The sequence below is a fragment of the Myxocyprinus asiaticus genome, chromosome 3, assembly GCF_019703515.2.
Source record: "Myxocyprinus asiaticus isolate MX2 ecotype Aquarium Trade chromosome 3, UBuf_Myxa_2, whole genome shotgun sequence".
Taxonomy (NCBI): Eukaryota; Metazoa; Chordata; class Actinopteri; order Cypriniformes; family Catostomidae; genus Myxocyprinus; species Myxocyprinus asiaticus.
Window position 1 is genome coordinate 28,933,308 of NC_059346.1, and position 20,921 is coordinate 28,954,228.

Sequence of the window (20,921 nt, forward strand, 5' to 3'; positions counted from 1 at the left end):
CACAGTCAACTGTCAGTGGTATTATAACAAAGTGGAAGCGATTGGGAATGACAGCAACTCAGCCACGAAGTGGTAGGCCACGTAAAATGACAGAGCGGGGTCAACGGATGCTGAGGCACATAGTGCGCAGAGGTCGCCAACTTTCTGCAGAGTCAATCGCTACAGACCTCCAAAGTTCATGTGGCCTTCAGATTAGCTCAAGAACAGTGCGTAGAGAGCTTCATGGAATGGGTTTCCATGGCCGAGCAGCTGCATCCAAGCCATACATCACCAAGTGCAATGCAAAGCGTCGGATGCAGTGGTGTAAAGCACGCCGCCACTGGACTCTAGAGCAGTGGAGACGCGTTCTCTGGAGTGACGAATCACGCTTCTCCATCTGGCAATCTGATGGATGAGTCTGGGTTTGGCAGTTGCCAGGAGAACGGTACTTGTCTGACTGCATTGTGCCAACTGTGAAGTTTGGTGGAGGGGGGATTATGGTGTGGGGTTGTTTTTCAGGAGCTGGGCTTGGCCCCTTAGTTCCAGTGAAAGGAACTCTGAATGCTTCAGCATACCAAGAGATTTTGGACAATCCCATGCTCCCAACTTTGTGGGAACAATTTGGGGATGGCCCCTTCCTGTTCCAACATGACTGCGCACCAGTGCACAAAGCAAGGTCCATAAAGACATGGATGAGCGAGTTTGGTGTGGAAGAACTTGACTGGCCTGCACAGAGTCCTGACCTCAACCCGATAGAGCACCTTTGGGATGAATTAGAGCGAAGACTGCGAGCCAGGCCTTCTCGTCCAACATCAGTGTCTGACCTCACAAATGTGCTTCTGGAAGAACGGTCAAAAATTCCCATAAACGCACTCCTAAACCTTGTGGAAAGCCTTCCCAGGAGAGTTGAAGCTGTTATAGCTGCAAAGGGTCATATTAATGTCATATTAAACCCTATGGATTAAGAATGGGATGTCACTTAAGTTCATATGCGTCTAAAGGCAGATGAGTGAATACTTTTGGCAATATAGTGTATGTGTGTCACCTTGTGTGTCAGTAACAAGGCCAAACATTCAAGGGTATGTAAACTTTTGATCAGGGCCATTTGGGTGATTTCTGTTATCATTATGATTTAAAAAGGAGCCAAACAACTATGTGATAATAAATGGTTTCATATGATCACTATCCTTAAATAATATTTTTTTTGCATGATCAGTCATATTTTCAAAATCAATGCCAAAATTTCACAAATTCTGCCAGGGTATACAAACTTTTGAGCATAACTGTATTATGTTTTCGGTGAACATTTTTGAGTGATGACACAAATGTTATAGTTGAATCAGAGTTTTGAATTAATTCATTTAAGACTGTTTGAACTGATTCTCGGAAACTTACCAACACAAAAGGCAATTTTGCTACTGAAGTTTACATCAGGATATTAAAACATCTTTGTCTGGAGGGATTGCCAAACTTAATGGCCAAATAAAGAGCACATCAAAATCATTGCAATATTCACAATGTTGTTTAATTGAATATAGCTAGCAAAATCATCGTGATTATATAATGAATAATCAATGCATCTCATTCTTTGAGCGAAAAGCAATACTATATAAAACTTGCAAATAAAGTCCCTGAAAATGCTTTGATGTACACTTGCATGTTAAACATGATCAAGTGAAATATGTGCTTATTTAAATGACATTTTAGTAATTTTCTTCGATAGATGTAATAACAAGAATGTAATTACATGCATCCCTTAAGGATTTTCCTGTGTAACCCTGAGTATTGTGTCATAGTGTATTTGGATGTATGCGTGCTCTAGCTGTCTGTCCTGTTTTGCACTGATCATTTAATCATTTCATCTAGTTTGGCATGTGAAAGCCTTAAAAACTGTACACAATCACACGTGCATATATAAAATTTGCTGTCCTTTTCTCACCCTGATGTCTGATGGACATACTGTACAGTAGTCAATCTTTAGGAGTGAGCCGTTAAATAATTCAGCAGTGCTTCACAAGTCAAACTTATCTTAGAAAAACAACTATTTATTATTCAGCACCAACTAATGGATTCTTAATGCAATTCTAAAGAGACATTAAGTCTCTTTACAGTATTCACTCACAGATTCACATGTGCAGTTTTTAGTTTCCCCAAAGTTGATTTTTATACACAGTGTTACATTTTCAACTTGTATTTTTGTTTAGCAGATAAACCACTAGCCCAGACATTTAAACATTTCTAAAATTCTTATCTGACATAGAGGGAGCCAACAGCCAAAGAGGGTGTATGTGTGTGTTTGGTCTATGTTTATGTGTGTCTGTATGTTTTCATGTGGCTGTTTAATGTTATCTAAAAGGCAAAGAGAGAATTTAGTGCAGAACTTTATTTGGAAATGTTACTTTGACTGTAGTTTCCCAGTGTTTGTGCTGGACAGAAAGTTTTTGCAGATAAAAGGTTGGATCCCTTGCTCAAGCTTGGCAGACTGAACATGAATATATTTATTTGCTGGTCTTGTCACTAGGTAACATGCAAGAAAGCCACAACAGACTTAAAGATACATTGGGTCTCAAGTGTGCCATTTTCAAAACTAACCAAATACACAATAAATACTTTTTATATACAATAGCTAGACTGCACGTGTATACACAACACATTGGCTTAACATATTCCGTGCTCCTAAGGCCACCAACAACCTCAGATTTTTTTGCGTACATCTGGTCTGTGCAACTTCAAAATTCGATCCTAAATTTAGAATAAATTTAAGTGAAAACGTATTGAAGAATTCTACTGTAATTTCAGTGTGAAAACATTTGAACACAAAAACGTGCATACGGACGGTTAGTGAATGATACCCATTTCAGAAAATGATTTGCCGTTCTCCATCACGATCTCACACACACAAGCTCTTACCCAGTGCGTCCTGCAGGTATTTCTGTCCGACCAGTTTGAGGTACTCCTCGATGGCTTTAGTGCCCAGCGTGTTCTCTCTGAAGATCAGGTGCTCATTCTCCCCACATCGATCCACCTCTGACATCATCAGATCTGTCAGGAAATCCTGCAGCAAACACACAATCAAACTGAAGTAAACAAGACATGAAGTATGAATATAGGCTGACAATGTACTATTATTTGAAAAAGAAACACCGTAGAATAGACTGCATGGAGCTTTCTATCATTGTAATTGAAGCTATTGTGTTGGTGATGCCTGTTAGGACATAAAAAGGAGAGAGAGATGGTAGTGCTCAAGTGAAAGGCGGCTCTGTTCAAAATGATCTGGCAGGGAGTCTATCAAACCAAGCAAATGAGAGTTAGACAGAAAAATCAGTAGTCTACTAACATTTGACATATGCCCACTTTCACACACACACTCCAGACGTGACAGAGTCCAAAATAAGATTCTGCAGGTTTGTGCATTTGTCTGTGTCTCAAACTCCATATATTTTCAGCGATGAGTCATATTTGGTGGCCGAGAGCCTATTGTTTTGGAAAAAATAAAATAAAACCATCATAAAGTTTTCAAAATAGAACATACAGTGGCCCCAAAAAGTATATGGACACTAAAGTCACACTTAATGTCTCACCAAGTAGCATCTGCAAACAAATGTTGGTCAATCTTTTCTCAAACCTAACTTCACTTCGTAATTTTTGCAGTTATTTTCATAAAAAGCTCCCTAATTTTTTTCATCAATAAAAAACTGAAATTATATGAAAAACTGACTCCCATGGGCTTGGATCTGGTATAAGACATCTAGACAGGAAACATCTGTTCTTGTTGAATGTGAATATTTAGCATTTAACCACTGATCATTTCTTAAAGGAATCACTGGAGAGAGAGAGAATATTTTAGATTAAAGGAAACCAAAAAAGTGTTTACTCTAGATACAAAAGTACATTAACTGAGTCAAAACAAAAGCATTTGTTTGAAATACAGGAAGAAAGAAAGAGTGGGTGGTGTGAATATACTGTGACCTCAGAGCTCAAACCTCCCTCATGAGCTCAGATGCAGCGAATGGTCACCAGGGTAACTGTAAACAAGCGACTTTTCTCATCATGCTTTGGATTCCAACCCATGACTATACACATACATGTAAGCAAGGTTCCCACACTTTTCGACCAAGCAATTTACATGACTTCTCCAGTTGTTCATGATTACTGGACAAGGATTTTGGAATCATTTTGATTCAAATCAATAATTTAATATCATTTTATAGAAATTTCACTCAAAAAGAGCAAGTTCTGGCCATTTAAATATTTCAGAGCAAAGCATAACTAGAAAACAGTACACTTTCTATGAATATTTCCTACAGTAATTTCCATAGCATCTTAAGATTTTGTTAATTTAGAGTAGGGCTTGAAAATTTAATGCGTTAATTTCTGCGATTAATAGTTGACTGTTTAACGTGTAAAAAAAATAAAACAATTAATGCAGTATCGGTTTTTTTTTTTTTTTTTTTTTTTTTTTTACTTCCTGAACCTTCACCAATGTTTTTTCCCACTTTCTGTGGCTTAAATTGGCATATAGAAACTTCCAGGAGGTACACGCTTGAGTCGACTGCACATCCTAGCACATAAATGTATTGTGTGGAAAAGTCCACACTTTTTCATTACGTGCAACGCATGTCCCGGCTTAATAAACACGGGAGTGGATTTACTGTAGGAGAATGGAGACTTCACCCGCAAGCGGTGAGCCAGGTGTGGGGGAGATACATGCAATCTGCCGTATCTCTTCGCATTGCACCAAAACGCTCTCTCACTGTCATCTGAACCAGCTAATTAAGCTAATTAAATTTCAGCATTAATTTTGCTTTATATCTGTGTGTATAGTGTCTTATAATGCATTGGAAATATACACTTAAGTTATCTTGCCAATAAAGGTTGATATAAATTGAATCTGCTCATTCGATCCTATTATTAATAAAGTCCACTGGAAAACAGCAGAGAATTGTGTCTAATTAACTCTATTCACCAAAAAAATTAAAATTTTAACATGTACATATTTATATAATTTAAGATGCTCTCAATAATTTTTTCGTCTAAAAAAGTTTAACTTCTAAAGACATAAATTGTAATTTTGCAATATATATAGGAAATCATGAGCACTCACATTTAAATGAAGACTCCAGTCATATCATTAACCTTATAAAAGCTGTTTTATTCTACATGGCTCCATTTGAGAATCACATGACCAGCCAAATACTTCTCGCTTAATCTCAGTAACCATCCTATTATTTGACACTTTCACTTACTGATTAAAGTAATCATGGCTGACTGTGAATACTACATTTCTACAATGGAAACTGAAAATCAAATCTATTGATTTAAAATTATGCTGCATACAAGCCGCTAGGTGTCAGTGTAAGCCCAAAATGACACAAAGACAAAAGTTACTGAGTGCACCATTAAAATTATGACTAACCAATTTCTTGCAAGTTCTTTGAGAAAAAGTACAAAGTTAATATATTTGTGATTATATTTTAATATTAGTTAACCAGTTGAATAGTGTACCATGATTAATCACGATTAATCAGAGAAAACTGTGCGATTAATTAGTTTACATTTTTTAATTGATTCACCATGGCCACCCTTGTTTTTAAGCTACAAAAAAAAGTTTCATATTTTAAAGGGAAAGTTCACCCAAAAATTCAAATTCTGTTATTAATAACTCACTAACTCATGTTGGTCCAAACATGTATAACTTTCTTTCTTGGAACACAGAAGGGGATGTTAGGCAGTCTCAGTCACCATTCAATTTCAATACATCTTTTTCAATACAATGAAAGTGAATAGTGACTGAGATTAACATTATGCCTAACATCTCATATAGTGTTCCACATGGAAGAAAGGAAGTCATATAGAACAACATGAGGGGGAGTAAATGATGACAGAATTTTCATTTTGGGGTGAACTATCCCTTTAATTCTTAGAATCACTAGGATTGTGGATAAGAATGACCGGACTGGTAAATTGTCAGGTTATAAATGGTATAAACTAATTTCAGATCAGCACAAAGACAAAGACTCAGGACTACAAATATATGAAACCAGTCGCACAGAAGGAAATCTCATAAGCCTTAAGATACTCCCCTCATGCACACGCACAGAGTTCTGGGGACTATTAAGAAAAGGCCACGAAAATTCTCCATTACTGTCACAGTTAATCAGCCAGACTATCCCTGAGCCCTTGATCAGAACGAGACGAGAGAGAGAGACACAGGAAGCGATAGATACGAGAGAGAGAAAGAGAGAGAGAGAGAGGGAGAGAGAAAGATATTAAGTGCAGTGAGACATAAATACACGTCGAAAATGGACAGGACAGCAGAAAAATTTAAATAAAGCAGGTGAGTAAAAATAGGTTGTGTACAGGAAAGCACAGCCTTGCACAGGGCAATGGAAGAAAACAAAAAGGCAAGCAGCATGAAGGATAAATGATAATGAGAGGATGGAGGGATTAAAAAGTAAAGATAAAATCCCTTAGGCCTCTCTGCATTCCCTGGAAGCAAAAACTCATAAAGAAGAAGCCATCTCACCGAGACAGCAGTTTGTGTGCTCTGCTGAGTGCGTGTGATGTATGAGCCCAGAATATAGCAAGGGCCATTTAAAGCCCATTTTTTGTGCGTGACATCTACAGGGCAGTATACAGTATGTCTGAGTGTGTTTGTTTGGATCAAGACTACCAAAGGATCCTAAGTATAAAACAAAATGTCACTAAGCAGATTTCACATACAGACACACACAAAGCCTCATTAATTCACAGACACAGGATGATAATAACTCATATTCTGGGGGAGTGAGAGACATTATATAGAGAGAAAGGGGACAAAAGGAGGGAAGTACAGGGCAGCAAGAGAGAAGACAGATATTACTGCAAATGTAGGGCTGATCTATAGCGTTCCCACACCTTTCCATGGTTTTTCCAGTCATTCAAGATTACATAGCTATAAAAAAATTAATTAACTACAGATGTCCATTTAATGTCCATGACTTGTTAAGATAATATTATTTTCCATCACTTTTCCAAGCCTGGAAATCACAATTTTAAAATTCCCTGACAGTTCCATGGGAACCATGTGTATGCCAAGCCTCACCGTAACTATATTTCACAAGTTCATATAATCACTGAGCGAGATAAGATTAAGATATTTGGCTTGCTGTCCGTCATAGAGAGCTTGAGCACGAGACTCAACTCGAGCTCTAAATAGCCCCTTTGAACAACTTAATTGATAAAGATTATTTAACATTTCATACATAACCGAAATTAATCAAATTACAGGAGGGATTACAGGTGTCAGGGGAGAAATGTCAGAAGATGAGTCACATGAGCGAGGCGAGCAGCTGTTAATACACACGTGCATTGTGAATGACAGAACGAAATGAACATGCCCTTCCGAACTTTCATTCTGAACACCATATCTCTATCTCTTGTTCACTCAAAATTAGCACTATACTACATCAGGCAAACAATAATTCAACATGATCTACTGAAAAGCAAAAAGGAACTATCAGTAAATGTCAAAGATGAATAAACTTCATTCCATTTTATCATAATTTGTGTGGGTGTGGGTGTCATTTTTCTTTTGATCTAAAGCCAAGCTGTAAGCTGATACAGTAGTTGTTATCTCATTCCCTCTCTATCTAAAAAAATAAAATAATAAATAGAGGTCAGAAAAGGTCAGGTGCTATTCAGTTGACAGGAGGGTCAAGAGAGAGACAGAGAGAATGAGAGAGAGAGAGAGAGAGAGAGAGTATGCTGTACTGTATGTGTGTGGTGGTCTTAAACTCTTCTGAACTAGTCAAGTATCATAGAAGCACTGAATTGACACTTCTTCGGCTCTCAATCTACCCACACTCTATAACCTTGAGTTTTTTTCTGTTGCACGTGTGCAAATATGCATGTACAACTGTGTTAAACGCAGCTGTGTGTGTTTATGTGTGCACTCTTTGCCCTCGGTGAAATGTAGGAACTCTTGGCTAATGAAATGCTGTGCTGCAGGGCAGTTTTATCCAGCATGCTTTATGAGATAAGGCTGATTGTTGTGCTGTATGACTAAAGTGGGTCAAACAGACATCGCTTCAAGGATCAAACAACAATATATGTCCTCAACATTTACTTAAGCTTGATTAACAGAGTGCATTTCATCAACACGCCTCATCTAGATACTTAAAGAGCTGGTGTGGGGTTTTACCACATCCCATTACTCTATATTATAATGCAAAAGAGTAACCAAAACTCAATAACCAAAAAAAAAAAAAAAAAAAAAAAAACTCAATCACATATTAATTGCAATATTACAGTTGTTTTGTATGGGGCTGTCAAAATCACGACATTTTGGCTGATGATTAACTGTCATATAAATAATATCTCAAATAACAATTTAATTATCTGTTTTGATTGTCACTTGTAGTGTAAGTCTTAAACACATACACCTTAAAAAGTAATTTATTCACTTTGAACTTGTAGTAAAACGTATGATTTCCATTAAAGGGATAGTTCAACCAAAAATGAATGCATTCTTGTGTTGTGTTTTTATACAATGAAAGTGAATGGTGATTCACACTCTGCCTGACATCTCCTTTTGTGTACCACAAATGTATATAATATATATATATATATATATATATATATATATATATATATATATATATATATATATATTACACACAAAATAAAATTTTAATACCATAATACTGGATATTATTAGCACAACTGTTTATATATATATATATATATATATATATATATATATATATATATATATATATATGTAAACCGTTTTGCTCAAACGTTTGCATACCCTGGCAGAAATTGTGAAATTTTGGCATTGATTTTGAAAATATGACTGATCATGCAAAAAAACTGTCTTTTATTTAAGGATAGTGATCAGGTGAAGACATGTATTATCACATAGTTGTTTGGCTCCTTTTTAAATCATAATGATAACAGAAATCACCCAAATGGCCCTGATCAAAAGTTTATATACCCTTGAATGTTTGGCCTTGTTACTGACACACACAGGTTTAAATGGCAGTTAAAGGTTCATTTCCCACACCTGTGGCTTTTTAAATTGCAATTAGTGTCTGTGTGTAAATAGTCAATGAGTTTGTTAGCTCTCACGTGGATGCACTGAGGAGGCTAGATACTGAGCCATGGGGAGCAGAAAAGAACTGTCAAAAGACCTGCGTAACAAGGTAATGGAAATTTATAAAGATGGAAAAGGATATAAAAAGATATCCAAAGCCTTGAAAATCCCAGTCAGTACTGTTCAATCACTTATTAAGAAGTGGAAAATTCGGGGATCTCTTGATACCAAGCCAAGGTCAGGCAGACCAAGAAAGATTTCAGCCACAACTGCCAGCAGAATTGTTCGGGATACAAAGAAAAACCCACAGGTAACCTCAGGAGAAATACTGGCTGCTCTGGAAAAAGATGGTGTGGTTGTTTCGAGGAGCACAATACGACGATACTTGAACTAAAATGAGCTGCATGGTCGAGTTGCCAGAAAGAAGCCTTTACTGCGCCAATGCCACAAAAAGCCCCGTTACAATATGCCGACAACACCTTGACACCCCTCACAGCTTCTGGCACACTGTAATTTGGAGTGACGAGACCAAAATAGAGCTTTATGGTCACATCCATAAGCGCTGTGTTTGGAGAGCGGTCAACAAGGCCTATAGTGAAAAGAATACCATCCCCACTGTGAAGCATGGTGGTGGCTCACTGATGTTTTGGGGGTGTGTGAGCTCTAAAGGCACGGGAATCTTGTGAAAATTGATGGCAAGATGAATGCAGCATTTTATCAGAAAATACTGGCAGACAATTTGCATTCTTCTGCACGAAAGCTGCGCATGGGACGCTCTTGGACTTTCCAGCATGGCAATGACCCTAAGCACAAGGCAAAGTTGACCCTCCAATGGTTACAGCAGAAAAAGTTGAAGGTTCTGGAGTGGCCATCACAGTCTCCTGACCTTAATATCATCGAGCCACTCTGGGGAGATCTCAAACGTGCGGTTCATGCAAGATGACCAAAGACTTTGCATGACCTGGAGACATTCTGCCAAGACGAATGGGCAGCTATACCACCTGCAAGAATTTGGGGCCTCATAGACAACTATTACAAAAGACTGCACGCTGTCATTGATGCTAAAGGGGGCAATACACAGTATTAAGAACTAAGGGTATTCAGACTCATTTTTTTCTTTGTTGCCATGTTTTGTTTTATGATTGTGCCATTCTGTTATAACCTACAGTTGAATATGAATCCCATAAGAAATAAAAGAAATGTGTTTTGCCTGCTAACTCATGTTTTCTTTAAAAATGGTACATATATTACCAATTCTCCAAGGGTGTGAAACTTTTGAGCACAACTGTATATGTGTGTGTGTGTGTGTGTGTGTGTGTGTGTGTGTGTGTGTGTGTGTGTGTAAGGGATAATGTAGTCAGCCTGTTATCACAAAATAAACCCAGACAGGGTGATCAGGTCGCTGACGTGAAGCAGAGTGTACATTATTCTGCTCATGACATGGCTACTAAATAAATAAATGAACATTAAATATTGATTTGCATTAAAATTATTTAATTATTTGAGAAGAAAGAAATCAACTGAATTCCACCTCCACATTGCATCAACGTTATAATAGTTTTATATTTTTAATTTAGTTTTTATTTCTATTTAGTTTTAGAAATAGACTTCTATTTAGTCTATGTACCGTTTGTAAATAATACTTTTAATATTCAAAATCTTCATTTTAATAAGACCAACTGAATTTTATTACTGATATTACAGTAGAAGAAAACATAATTCAGATGTAAGAATGCTTCTTTTTTTATTGAAATTTAACCACAAAGTCCTCTTTAGTGCATTTGACATGAGAAAGTAAGTCTTGTTGCAGCTCTGAAAACTGAACTCTATACCAATTCCAAATGAAATGTAAAACAAATCACTGATTGATGGTGTAAGCAGAATGAGTGAAAAGACTGTGTGTGTGTGTGTGTGTGGGAGAGAGAGAGAGAGAGAGAGAGAGAAAGAGAGAAAGAGAGAAAGAGAGAGAGAGAGAAAGTCAGAATAAATTACTGGATATTATATTGTTTCAGTTCTTCTTGTTTTAACATAATGCATTGGCAACACAACAAACAGTCATTCCAATAAAGGTTCAAATGTGTCATAATTTATGTCCCATATTTTGAAAGTCTCAAACTGGGACACCTGGGGGGTTCGTGACACATGCATATATATATATTCATTGTATTAAAATATGTAGCTAAATTCAATATAACATATTTTAGTATGCAAAATGTTTTTTATTTTTTTATTTTTTTATTATTATATATTGTTTTATACGATTTTAACCACATTTTAGATATTTGTAAAATGTACAAATTCCATACAGACTTTTCTATCCATAAGATGTCATATTTCATGTGTAATAATGATATGACTTAGCAGTGCTTGAAATTTCTTGTCAGCTACACATTTTTACACAAAATTTGTAACACTGGAACTTAAGTGCTTGTACTATATATATATATATATATATATATATATATATTTTTTTTTTTTTTTTTTTTTTAAATACAGCTATATGAATATGACCTGCAATCTCTTATTTATGACTGTGGCCATGGGAAAGTGAACATTTACAGTGACAGCAAAACATTTCAATTCCATTTTTATGTGTTGTGCAAAGAAATAGATCGGCTTCTTTCAGATTGTTGAACATGCATTTTCATTTGAGCATTTCTAACTTGCGTTGGATGATGACAGAGAGCAGCAGAGAGCGCCAAGCGCGTGAGTCGTTGTCATGGTAACAAGATGAGTGGACTGCTGCACATTTATAGAATGAAAGTATCGTCAAATCATAGTGCAATGCAATACAATATCTTCCCTTCCCTGCAATCGATACCAGGCATGATACCAAGAAGAACGTTGATGATATTTAATTTCACAGAAAAAAAAAAAATCAGTGAGCCTAACAGCTGAAACCAGGACATTTTTCGGGACCGAGTTCTGGTCACCCTAGTTTTCTAACGGCTCTGAGTCTCTCCATGATGTACTGTAGTGAATCTCTCCCGCTCTGTCTTTGCTAACGTAATGAGGGAAAACAGGCCATCTGCTAGTGCTATCGCAGACTAGTGGCATCTTCATGTTAAGGTGATTGTGAGTTTAAAGGTTTAAAAACCTATCACAACAAAAACGAAAACTAAATATTTTTTAAGATTATTTTTATTTGTTTTTTCAGTGCCATGAAAATTTATTTTAGTTTAGTTTAAGTTTTCTAATTATGTTGAATTTTATTTTTATTTCAGTTTTTTTTTTACATTTAGTTTCAGTTTACGATAATAACCTTGGTTTGCATCAAGGTTTATTTTGTGAAAATGACCATCTGACTCTTCATTATACAGCTAATACAAGACTACTTGCCAAATAAATAAATAAATGGACATGAAACATTGATTTGAGTTGAAAATTATTTTATAGCTTATTTGTACAGATTGCACAATGATCTGAGAAGTAGGAAAGATTACTACTGCGCATACCCGGATGACCAGTCTAATATCTGCCATTCACCAGGCAGAATCGAGTATTTCAGAGACACTTGTTTTATATATATATATATATATATATATATATATATATATATATATATATATATATATATATAGATATAGGAACCCAGCCAACCTGAATAATATATCATAGTAATATAAAACTGGTGTGCTATATGTTCACAATGAACGTTAAACCTAAAGATTTTCACAGGGAGTACACGGGAAACCAGGTTTCTTCCACTCAGGTAAGAGTTTCTTTAATGGAATAACTTGGGTTTTTGTAGAGATGCCACAACACGTCAGCTTCACACTTTCATGATACTCTTTAGCTTCACATTATAGACTTTAGCTTCACAAAGAGCTTCAAGACCCAGACTCTCTCTCTGGTCTGCTGACGGTGTGGCTCTTTTATGCCACTCTCCCCATGCTCACTGTAATTAAATACAGGTGTTGGACATAATTTAGCTCAGGTGCAAACGCCCTTACCACTTTCTCTCTCTCCGGACGGACACTTGACCACGCCCCCGCTGCCACAACCTTGTTTATACGTTCATGTGAGTGTGGCACTCCCAAGGCATTTAAACTGCACATGTTTTTCAGAAGGCGCTCTGAGTGCGGTTCATGACATTTCATGGCATTTCTATGTTTGCTTAAAGGAAATGATTACAGAATTGTCATGTTTTTGGGTGAACTACCCCTTTAAATCTGTGGTTTGACTTTAAAGTGCACAATCATTGTAGCTATCTCAAATAAGCGTGATGAAATTACATAATAACAATAGGCCTATGTATTGTATTGTTTTATCTTGCATTGCGAAAGTCAATATGAACATATTAGATTATGAGGTCTGGGTCTCATAGACTGTATATATTGCAGTGCATGTGATCATCTCTTGCCAGCCATAATCACATGTGTTTCAATGGAGAGCAGACATGACATAATGTTTACATCATATCATGAAACAGATTAATACCTTGTAAAAGTGTGTGCGTGTGTGCTTGGAGAGCCTGTTCAAGTGGATGTCACATCTACAGCAAAGCACGACTTCTGTAATAGCTGTCAAGGCAATGTGCTGCTTCATACAAGAAATGACATCCTTTCAAAGCCAGCCTGCTTTAAAGTGCAGCCAAGCGAGATAGAGAGGGAGAGAATGGCAGAGCATGAGTCTAAGACAAGATAAGGAGATAGAGAGGTGATGGGGCGCAGGGGAGAGAGGCAAGATGGGGAAAAATGAGAAAAAAGAGAGTGTGACAAATGAAGAGAGAAAAGATACGTGAGCTGAAGGAAAAAATGTAGATAATGACTCGCGTGTCGTGTCTGTAATAGGAAGTTAATGATGGAAGATACCAGTTTGGCTTCTAAAAAGCTTTTCTGTAGCTTCGCCTCGATCGGATCAACTTGCGATGCTACAAAGTACAAACATTTGCATTTATGCACTTAGCAGACGCTTTCATCCAAAGCAATGTGCAATGCATTCAACATGAAATGTATGTTTTGTTTTTACAGAGAAATCTTCTCATTGCACTGTGTATTTCATCTTCAGCAAACCAATTTTAGAGGCGGAGAAAAAGCCAACAAGATTTGCATTTCCAGAAGGAAATACCAGTGCTTAAAAGGCAACAAAAGAACAGTGTTAAGATTTTAGGTAAGATAAGGTTTTAGCCGTTGATTCTGTGTAAACACTCAGTATGTGCACTTTAAAAGTTAGATTTCAGTAAAACTAAAACAATAATGTTATGTAAATCCAACTTCGCAAATAGAGATTTCGGTTGGACTAAAGCGTTTACGTGACATAAAAAATAAATAAATAAATAAAAATAGACAAGTTATTGTTTTAGTCTGACTGAAATCGAACTTTTAAAGTGCATGTGAATTTGTGATTGTATCTCGGCTTCGCCCATCATGTATACTCGTTAATCAGACCACAATTGGCCTCGGTATTGTGTGCATGCTTCGAAAGACAGAAGTGACAAACAACGTGTATTTAACACTTCCTCATCTTATCTTCATTCAAATATTCTATTAAGCCTTGTGTCATGTATACTTTGAGAGACTGTAAAAAAACTGTAGCTCAACTATGCAAAAACCCGTTCTAGCTCCTTTACAACTACTTATGTAAAATGTGCTGACTGCATCAGAGCTGCTTTGATGTTGTTATGGTACTTAATATAAGTGTATCAACAGCAAACGATGGTTTAATAGATGCAAAAAAGGGAAAACCAATTGCAATTCAGTATGCAAATAGATGTAAGAAAAAATACCAATAGGAATTCAGTACGCAAATATTAAGTTAAGCAGTTATGGCTGAATTAATTGCAGAAGTTGCAGAAGTTTAGAACAAACACTAAACTGAATGTTTAAGGAATATCTGCCTTGCAAGCACTGTAATGATGTACCATACAAATCACACTTGCATAAAACTCAAGCAGGTGATAAATGAGTGTTATTGTGTCCTCTTGGGCTAGTGTTCCCTGTGGGATATCTTTTCCCTTTATTTCACATCAAGAGAACACTGGACTCAAGATCACAGTGCAAAGCCAGGGGAATACAGTGCCTATATCTGGCTGTTATATAAAAAGTCCTATCTATGTGACCACTAAAACAATTCCTTAACAGACCGAGTACATTATCAGAGAGCAATGTTGGTAGTAACGAATTACATGTAATCTTGATTACATAATCAGATTACAAAAATCAAGTACTTGTAATTATATTACATTACATTTTATAATACTCATAATCCGATTACAGTTACTTTTTGATGGATAACATGACAATTACATATTAATCAGGCAACGGCAATAAAATGTTTATTTATTAAAATTTATTGATCCCCTTAAATCTCTTTTTTAAAATTTACATTCTAAATCAGCCTACCACTGAGATACGTTAGTTTGCCATCTTGACAAAAAATAGAGAGTAAAACAAAATCAATTAACAACTGTCATATTGTCATTTTTGATTCATTAAGTAAGTTTTCTTAAATGCATTTAAGCAACATTAGATCAAGATAGTATAGACTATGCTACTTACACTCACTGAGCACTTTATTAGAAACACCTGTACACCTACTTATTTGTGCGATTATCTGGTTTGAGTATTTCTGTAACTGCTGATCTCCTGGGATTTTTATGCACAACAGTCTCGAGAGTTCACTCAGAATGGTGCCAAAAGCAAAAAACATCCAGTGAGTGGTAACTCTGCGGACGGAAACGCCTTCTTGATGAGAGAGGTCAACGGAGAATGACCAGGGCTGCGTTTCCCAAAAGCATCTCAAGGTTAAGCTGATCGTAGATAACATTGGCTCCAACAGTTTCTACAATCTACTTGGGCTTATGATGCTTTTGGGAAATGTGGCCCAGGCTGGTTTGAGCTGACAGAAAAGCTACGGTAACTCAGATAACCACTTTGTACAACTGTAGTGAGCAGAATACCATCTCAGAATGCAGAACACGTCGAACCTTGAGGTGGATGGGCTACAACAGCAGAAGACCACGTCAGGCATGGTATTAGGACCACAGTGTTCCTAATAAAAGTGCTCAGTGAGTGTAAATGCAAGTGACATCAAATGAACGAGTTAGGTCAGAGGTAATTCAATTAGAAAAACTATAATCCAATAGATTACGTCACTGATTGCAATTTTAGTCCTGTAATTTGTAATCAGTACTGGGTTGCAATTCTGAAATAATCTACCCAGCACAGTCAAAGAGTCACCCAGAGGTCAAGATTCTTTTGGATAATCCTGATCACAGTGAAGCTTTGTTTGGCAGTTCAACTAACCGTGTCCAGACTTTCTAAAGAAACACAAACAGACAAGCTCTATTATCCACACAGATGAGATGGCTTCATCTTCATTTCAACCTCATTTAGCCCAATTTCATTTTGGTTTGTCAAATTATGCATCTGTTGGAGGCAGACAACAAGTCATCTGAAGCATAACTAAGAGCTCCCAAAAAACATCCTATATATCTGCTTTAAGAGCTCATAACATGACTAAATTGAGTGATTTAATCACACGGAGAAGGTACACTGAAGGGAGAGTGACTCATGCACTGCCAAAAGCTAAATTGAGTCTTCATTCCTCCCATGCAACACTCGGGAGAACCAATGGCAAGAAAATATTTCACTACAAAGACATCACATAGCCTTAGCCAGTGTTATCAACTGATTTTGCTGCAGGTCCCAGATTTTACATTGGACATCAAGTCATGGCCCAGCACAGTACAAAAATTGTTTATACAGGGTTCACACACTTTTTGATCAGTGCATTTCCATTACTTTTCTATGACTTTTCTAGTCACTTGTGTTTTTTGAAAAGTGTTTATTATTTGGATTCAGAATGAGTTATTTTATAGGTGATGAAATATTTTAGAGCAGACTGTAACTTCAGTAGAAAAATTTAAATCCACCAAATTTCCATGATTTTTAAGATTTCGTTAATTTCCATTCTTTTCCTGGCCTGGAAAACACAATTTTAAAATTCCTTGATAATTCCAGGTTTTCCATTACTGTGGGGACCCTGTTTGTAGTGCAAAATTAAAAATAAATAAATAAATACAATTCCTTAATCAAACGTTGAAATTGAGACACGAGACACTGTCGGAGACACTTCGTGAACACTGCACCAAGTTGAGGGCTGTGGAGTCAAAAGATCCTGCTGACCTGAGCAAGTATCAATCACTTCTCTCTTTTTCCACCAGCATATCTAGTGCTAAAATTGATTAATACCAGAATAAGATCAATAACACTTCAGATTCCCGTAAACTATTTTCAACTTTCTCATCTCTTGTCTATCCTCCTCCACCACATCCTACTACTACTCTGACTGCTGATGACTTTGCCACATTTTTTTACTAACAAAATAGTGAGCATCAGCAGCCAGTTCTCTACACCTATCACCACTCTCTTCCAACATCCCATCATCTGTTCTCCTCTTTCTCCCCTCTCTCTGAGACTGAGGTCTCCAAAATGCTTCTTTATAACCGTCCTACCACCTGTCCACTTGACCCTATCCAATTCACATCATGAAAGCTGCCTCTCCATCAATCTTATACACACATTATCAGCACATCTCTCACAACTGGAAACTTTCCCAATACTTTAAAGCAGGCTCGAGTAACCCCACTGCTCAAAAAATTAACACATAACCCGACAGTAGTCAACAACTACAGACCAGTCTCTCTCCTACCCTTCCTGTCTAAAACTATTGAGAGAGTCATTTTAATGAACTGAACAGACTGATTATAAACTCTGATTTTCATTTAATTCACCACATTTAGAATAAAAAAAGTATGTAGTTAAGCACTTGTATCAGAAGTAATCGTTATCAAGCCAATAGATGGCTATATTAATGTTATGTAACTAACTGAAAAGACATTCAAATATAAGCTGTAAAAAGGAAATATTGGTTTTGGATGTGCTGCGTTTGGATGAATTTCCTGTGTCATCATAGAGAAGGAACATACAGTAACTAAAAATGACAGCGAAGATTTCTTTGTTTGAGATATTTTCTGTTCCCAAAGGCTATTACAGAAATCATGTACTAAGATAAGAATAGAATTTGAATAAAGATTATCTGTGATGCGCATTTGACTCTGACTGACGTGAAATGGCTTGGTAAAACAGACAGTATAAGACAGTACATTCACATACAGCCACATTCAGTAGTAGAATGGACAATTGGAGAGACATGTCTCATCAGAAACAGTATTGTACAGCTGCAAACAGGTACAGCAATGCACATAAAATGCGCATCAAATGTGCTGCCTGCTCCATTTCATCCCAACCCTCATCGAATTGAAATAAAATGCATCTAGTCAAATAAAAAAATTATGAAAAGTTCAGCTGTTTTTTGAATATAAAATACCATTCAAATATAAAATCTTAGTAATCCAATGATATCAGACAATACTGCAAAAAGAATTTAAATAATTTTCGTTTTGTTTCCATTATTAAATATTGAACTTCTCAATAAAAACACCCTTAAAATGATTTAAAAGGTTTTCTGAGAAGCAAAATTGCTTAGGTTAGATTTATGTCTGCAACAATAAAAACATTTTGCCAAGGGATATTCAAGAGATATTATTATCTGAAAAAAAGTTCATATCTTATTAAATAATGTTTCTCCATGTTGCAGCATCTAACCTTTGGGCACATGTGATATTTACAGTTTATATTATCTCTTATAATACAGTTTCTCATTCTGTTAAATGCAGTAATCATGTGTCTGGATGGGGAAATGCATATGGTAATTGTATGCAGATGAGGATATGCATAGTAAAAACAGGCATTGTACACTCCATATATGGTTATTTTGGGGAGGAGACGGGGTGGGGAATGAATCAGATGTATGTACGCCTAATCTTACGCTAGCTGGAATTTATTAAGGGAACTATGTGCAGGTTCTGGTGTACGCACGGTTTTATAAATCTGAATTTTTTTGTGTGTACGCAAAAGGACTTTTATGCTTACGCACACTTTTAGGAAGAAATCTAAGCAGAGTTTTATACATGAGGCCCCAGATGACCACTAGTGTTCCTCAAGGATCAGTGCTTGAACCCCTCATCTTCTTGATATACGCAACATCACTCGGACCGATCATCGAGGCACATGGCTTTTCCTGCCACTGATCCGCAGATGACAAGCAGCTCTACCTGTTGTTCCAGCCTGATGGCCCTACTGTCTCACATCGTATCTCTGCCTGCCTCTCGGACATTTCAGCCTGGATGAAGAAACGCCACCTTCAGAACAACCTTGCCAAGACAGAACTCCTCGTGATCCCAGCCAACCCATCTGGTGACCACAACCTCACTATTCATCTTGGATCAACTACACTAACACCAACCAACAGCTGGGAACCTGGGAGTGGTGATAGATGACCAGCTTAATTTTACCGCCCACATCTCATCAACCGCCCAGTCTTGCAGATTTGCACTCCACAACATCAGGAAAATCAGGCCTTTTCTGTCTGAATATGCTGCTCAGCTCCTGGTCCAAGCTCTGGTCATTTCAAGACTGGACTACTGTAATTCTCTGTTGGCTGGCCTCCCAGCTAACACAATTAAGCCACTGCAGATGGTCCAGAGTGTAGCAGCGCATCTGGTCTTTAATCAGCCAAAAAGGGCTCATGCCACCCCACTCTTGATTTCACTTCACTGGCTACTTGTAGCTGCCATGCATCAAATTCAAGGCTTTGACTCTTGCCATCAGGACAGCCAATGGAACCGCACCCTCTTACTTCAATTTACTTCTCCAGGTCTATGTTCCAACTTGCTCGCTGCAGTCTATGAACTAACGACGTCTGGTGGTCCCATCACAAAGTGGCTCAAAGTCTATCTCAAGATCGTTCACTTTCTCTGTTCCACTGTGGTGGAATGAGCTTCACACCTTCACACGATCTGCTGATACCACCTCAACATTCAAGAACCAGCTGAAAACACATCTGTTCCGTGAGCACTTAACCAATCCACACTAAATGCACTTCCTATTGAACTTGACTTGCACTTACTGTACACACACACACACACACAAAATTCCTTCTCTGTCTCTTTTTTCTGCGATAGCGCCTATACTACTCCACCCACCTTGACAGCTTGGCAGTTCAACACTGTAAATGTTGTTGAACATTGTATGACAAATTGCTTGCTATGTTCCTCATTTGTAAGTCACTTTGGATAAAAGCATCTGCTATATGACTAAATGTAAATGTAAATATTTTGTTTATTATTGATTTCTAAATGTCTCTTGAATTTTGTTCTTGGTTTTAGGAGATGTCCAAATTGGTATCTGCCTAAAGGCCCAATTATACTTCATACGAAACCGAAGAACAAAGGGGTGTGACGTCATTTAGAACAAAATCTGGCCAAAAAGAAGATGTTTTTGCATTTGTTTCAGTGGTTCGTAACAGCTCGCCTGGGCAAACTTTTAGCAAAACTTCTTACCGGCTGCTAAACACCTTACTCCCATTGGTCCACGTCATCAGTAGGTGTGACCTGGAGCTCCACCTACCTTAAGACCGACAGTTAATTTAGTTTATGTTGTTCAGTCAGTCAAAATTATTCAACATGAACACACCAGCATGTATAGTTATTAGCGAACTGGTGAAAAAGGTCCTACATCTGTACAATCGTTCGCTTAGAGACATTTTCCAAGACCATGTCATGCAATTTTTTTTTTTCTGTTTTATTAGTCTACAAAAAGAATCAAATCTACTCAAATACTCTGAAGTGCCCATTGACTCATGAGCCATCTGCAGCGAAAGCCATTCACACATCTGCCCAAAGTAAGATATGCCTATCATCATTCTTTTGTCTTTATTCTGCACATTAACACTTTTATACACTCATCTTTGCAATAGTATCAGTGTCATCCAAAAAATTACAATCAGGTGCATATTATGG

At 37.1% G+C, this 20,921-nt stretch overlaps 1 protein-coding gene across 6 annotated transcripts in view; it reads right to left on the reverse strand.

Annotated features, from left to right (window-relative positions):
• Positions 1-20,921, reverse strand: part of LOC127420916 (disabled homolog 2-interacting protein-like) — a 189,964-nt gene that overhangs the window by 30,753 nt on the left and 138,290 nt on the right. For all 6 annotated transcript variants that reach the window (XM_051663547.1, XM_051663536.1, XM_051663529.1 and 3 more), the window contains one exon: positions 2,890-3,034. In XM_051663547.1, the coding sequence (XP_051519507.1) occupies positions 2,890-3,034 (145 nt within the window). The remainder of the gene's footprint in view (positions 1-2,889; positions 3,035-20,921) is intronic.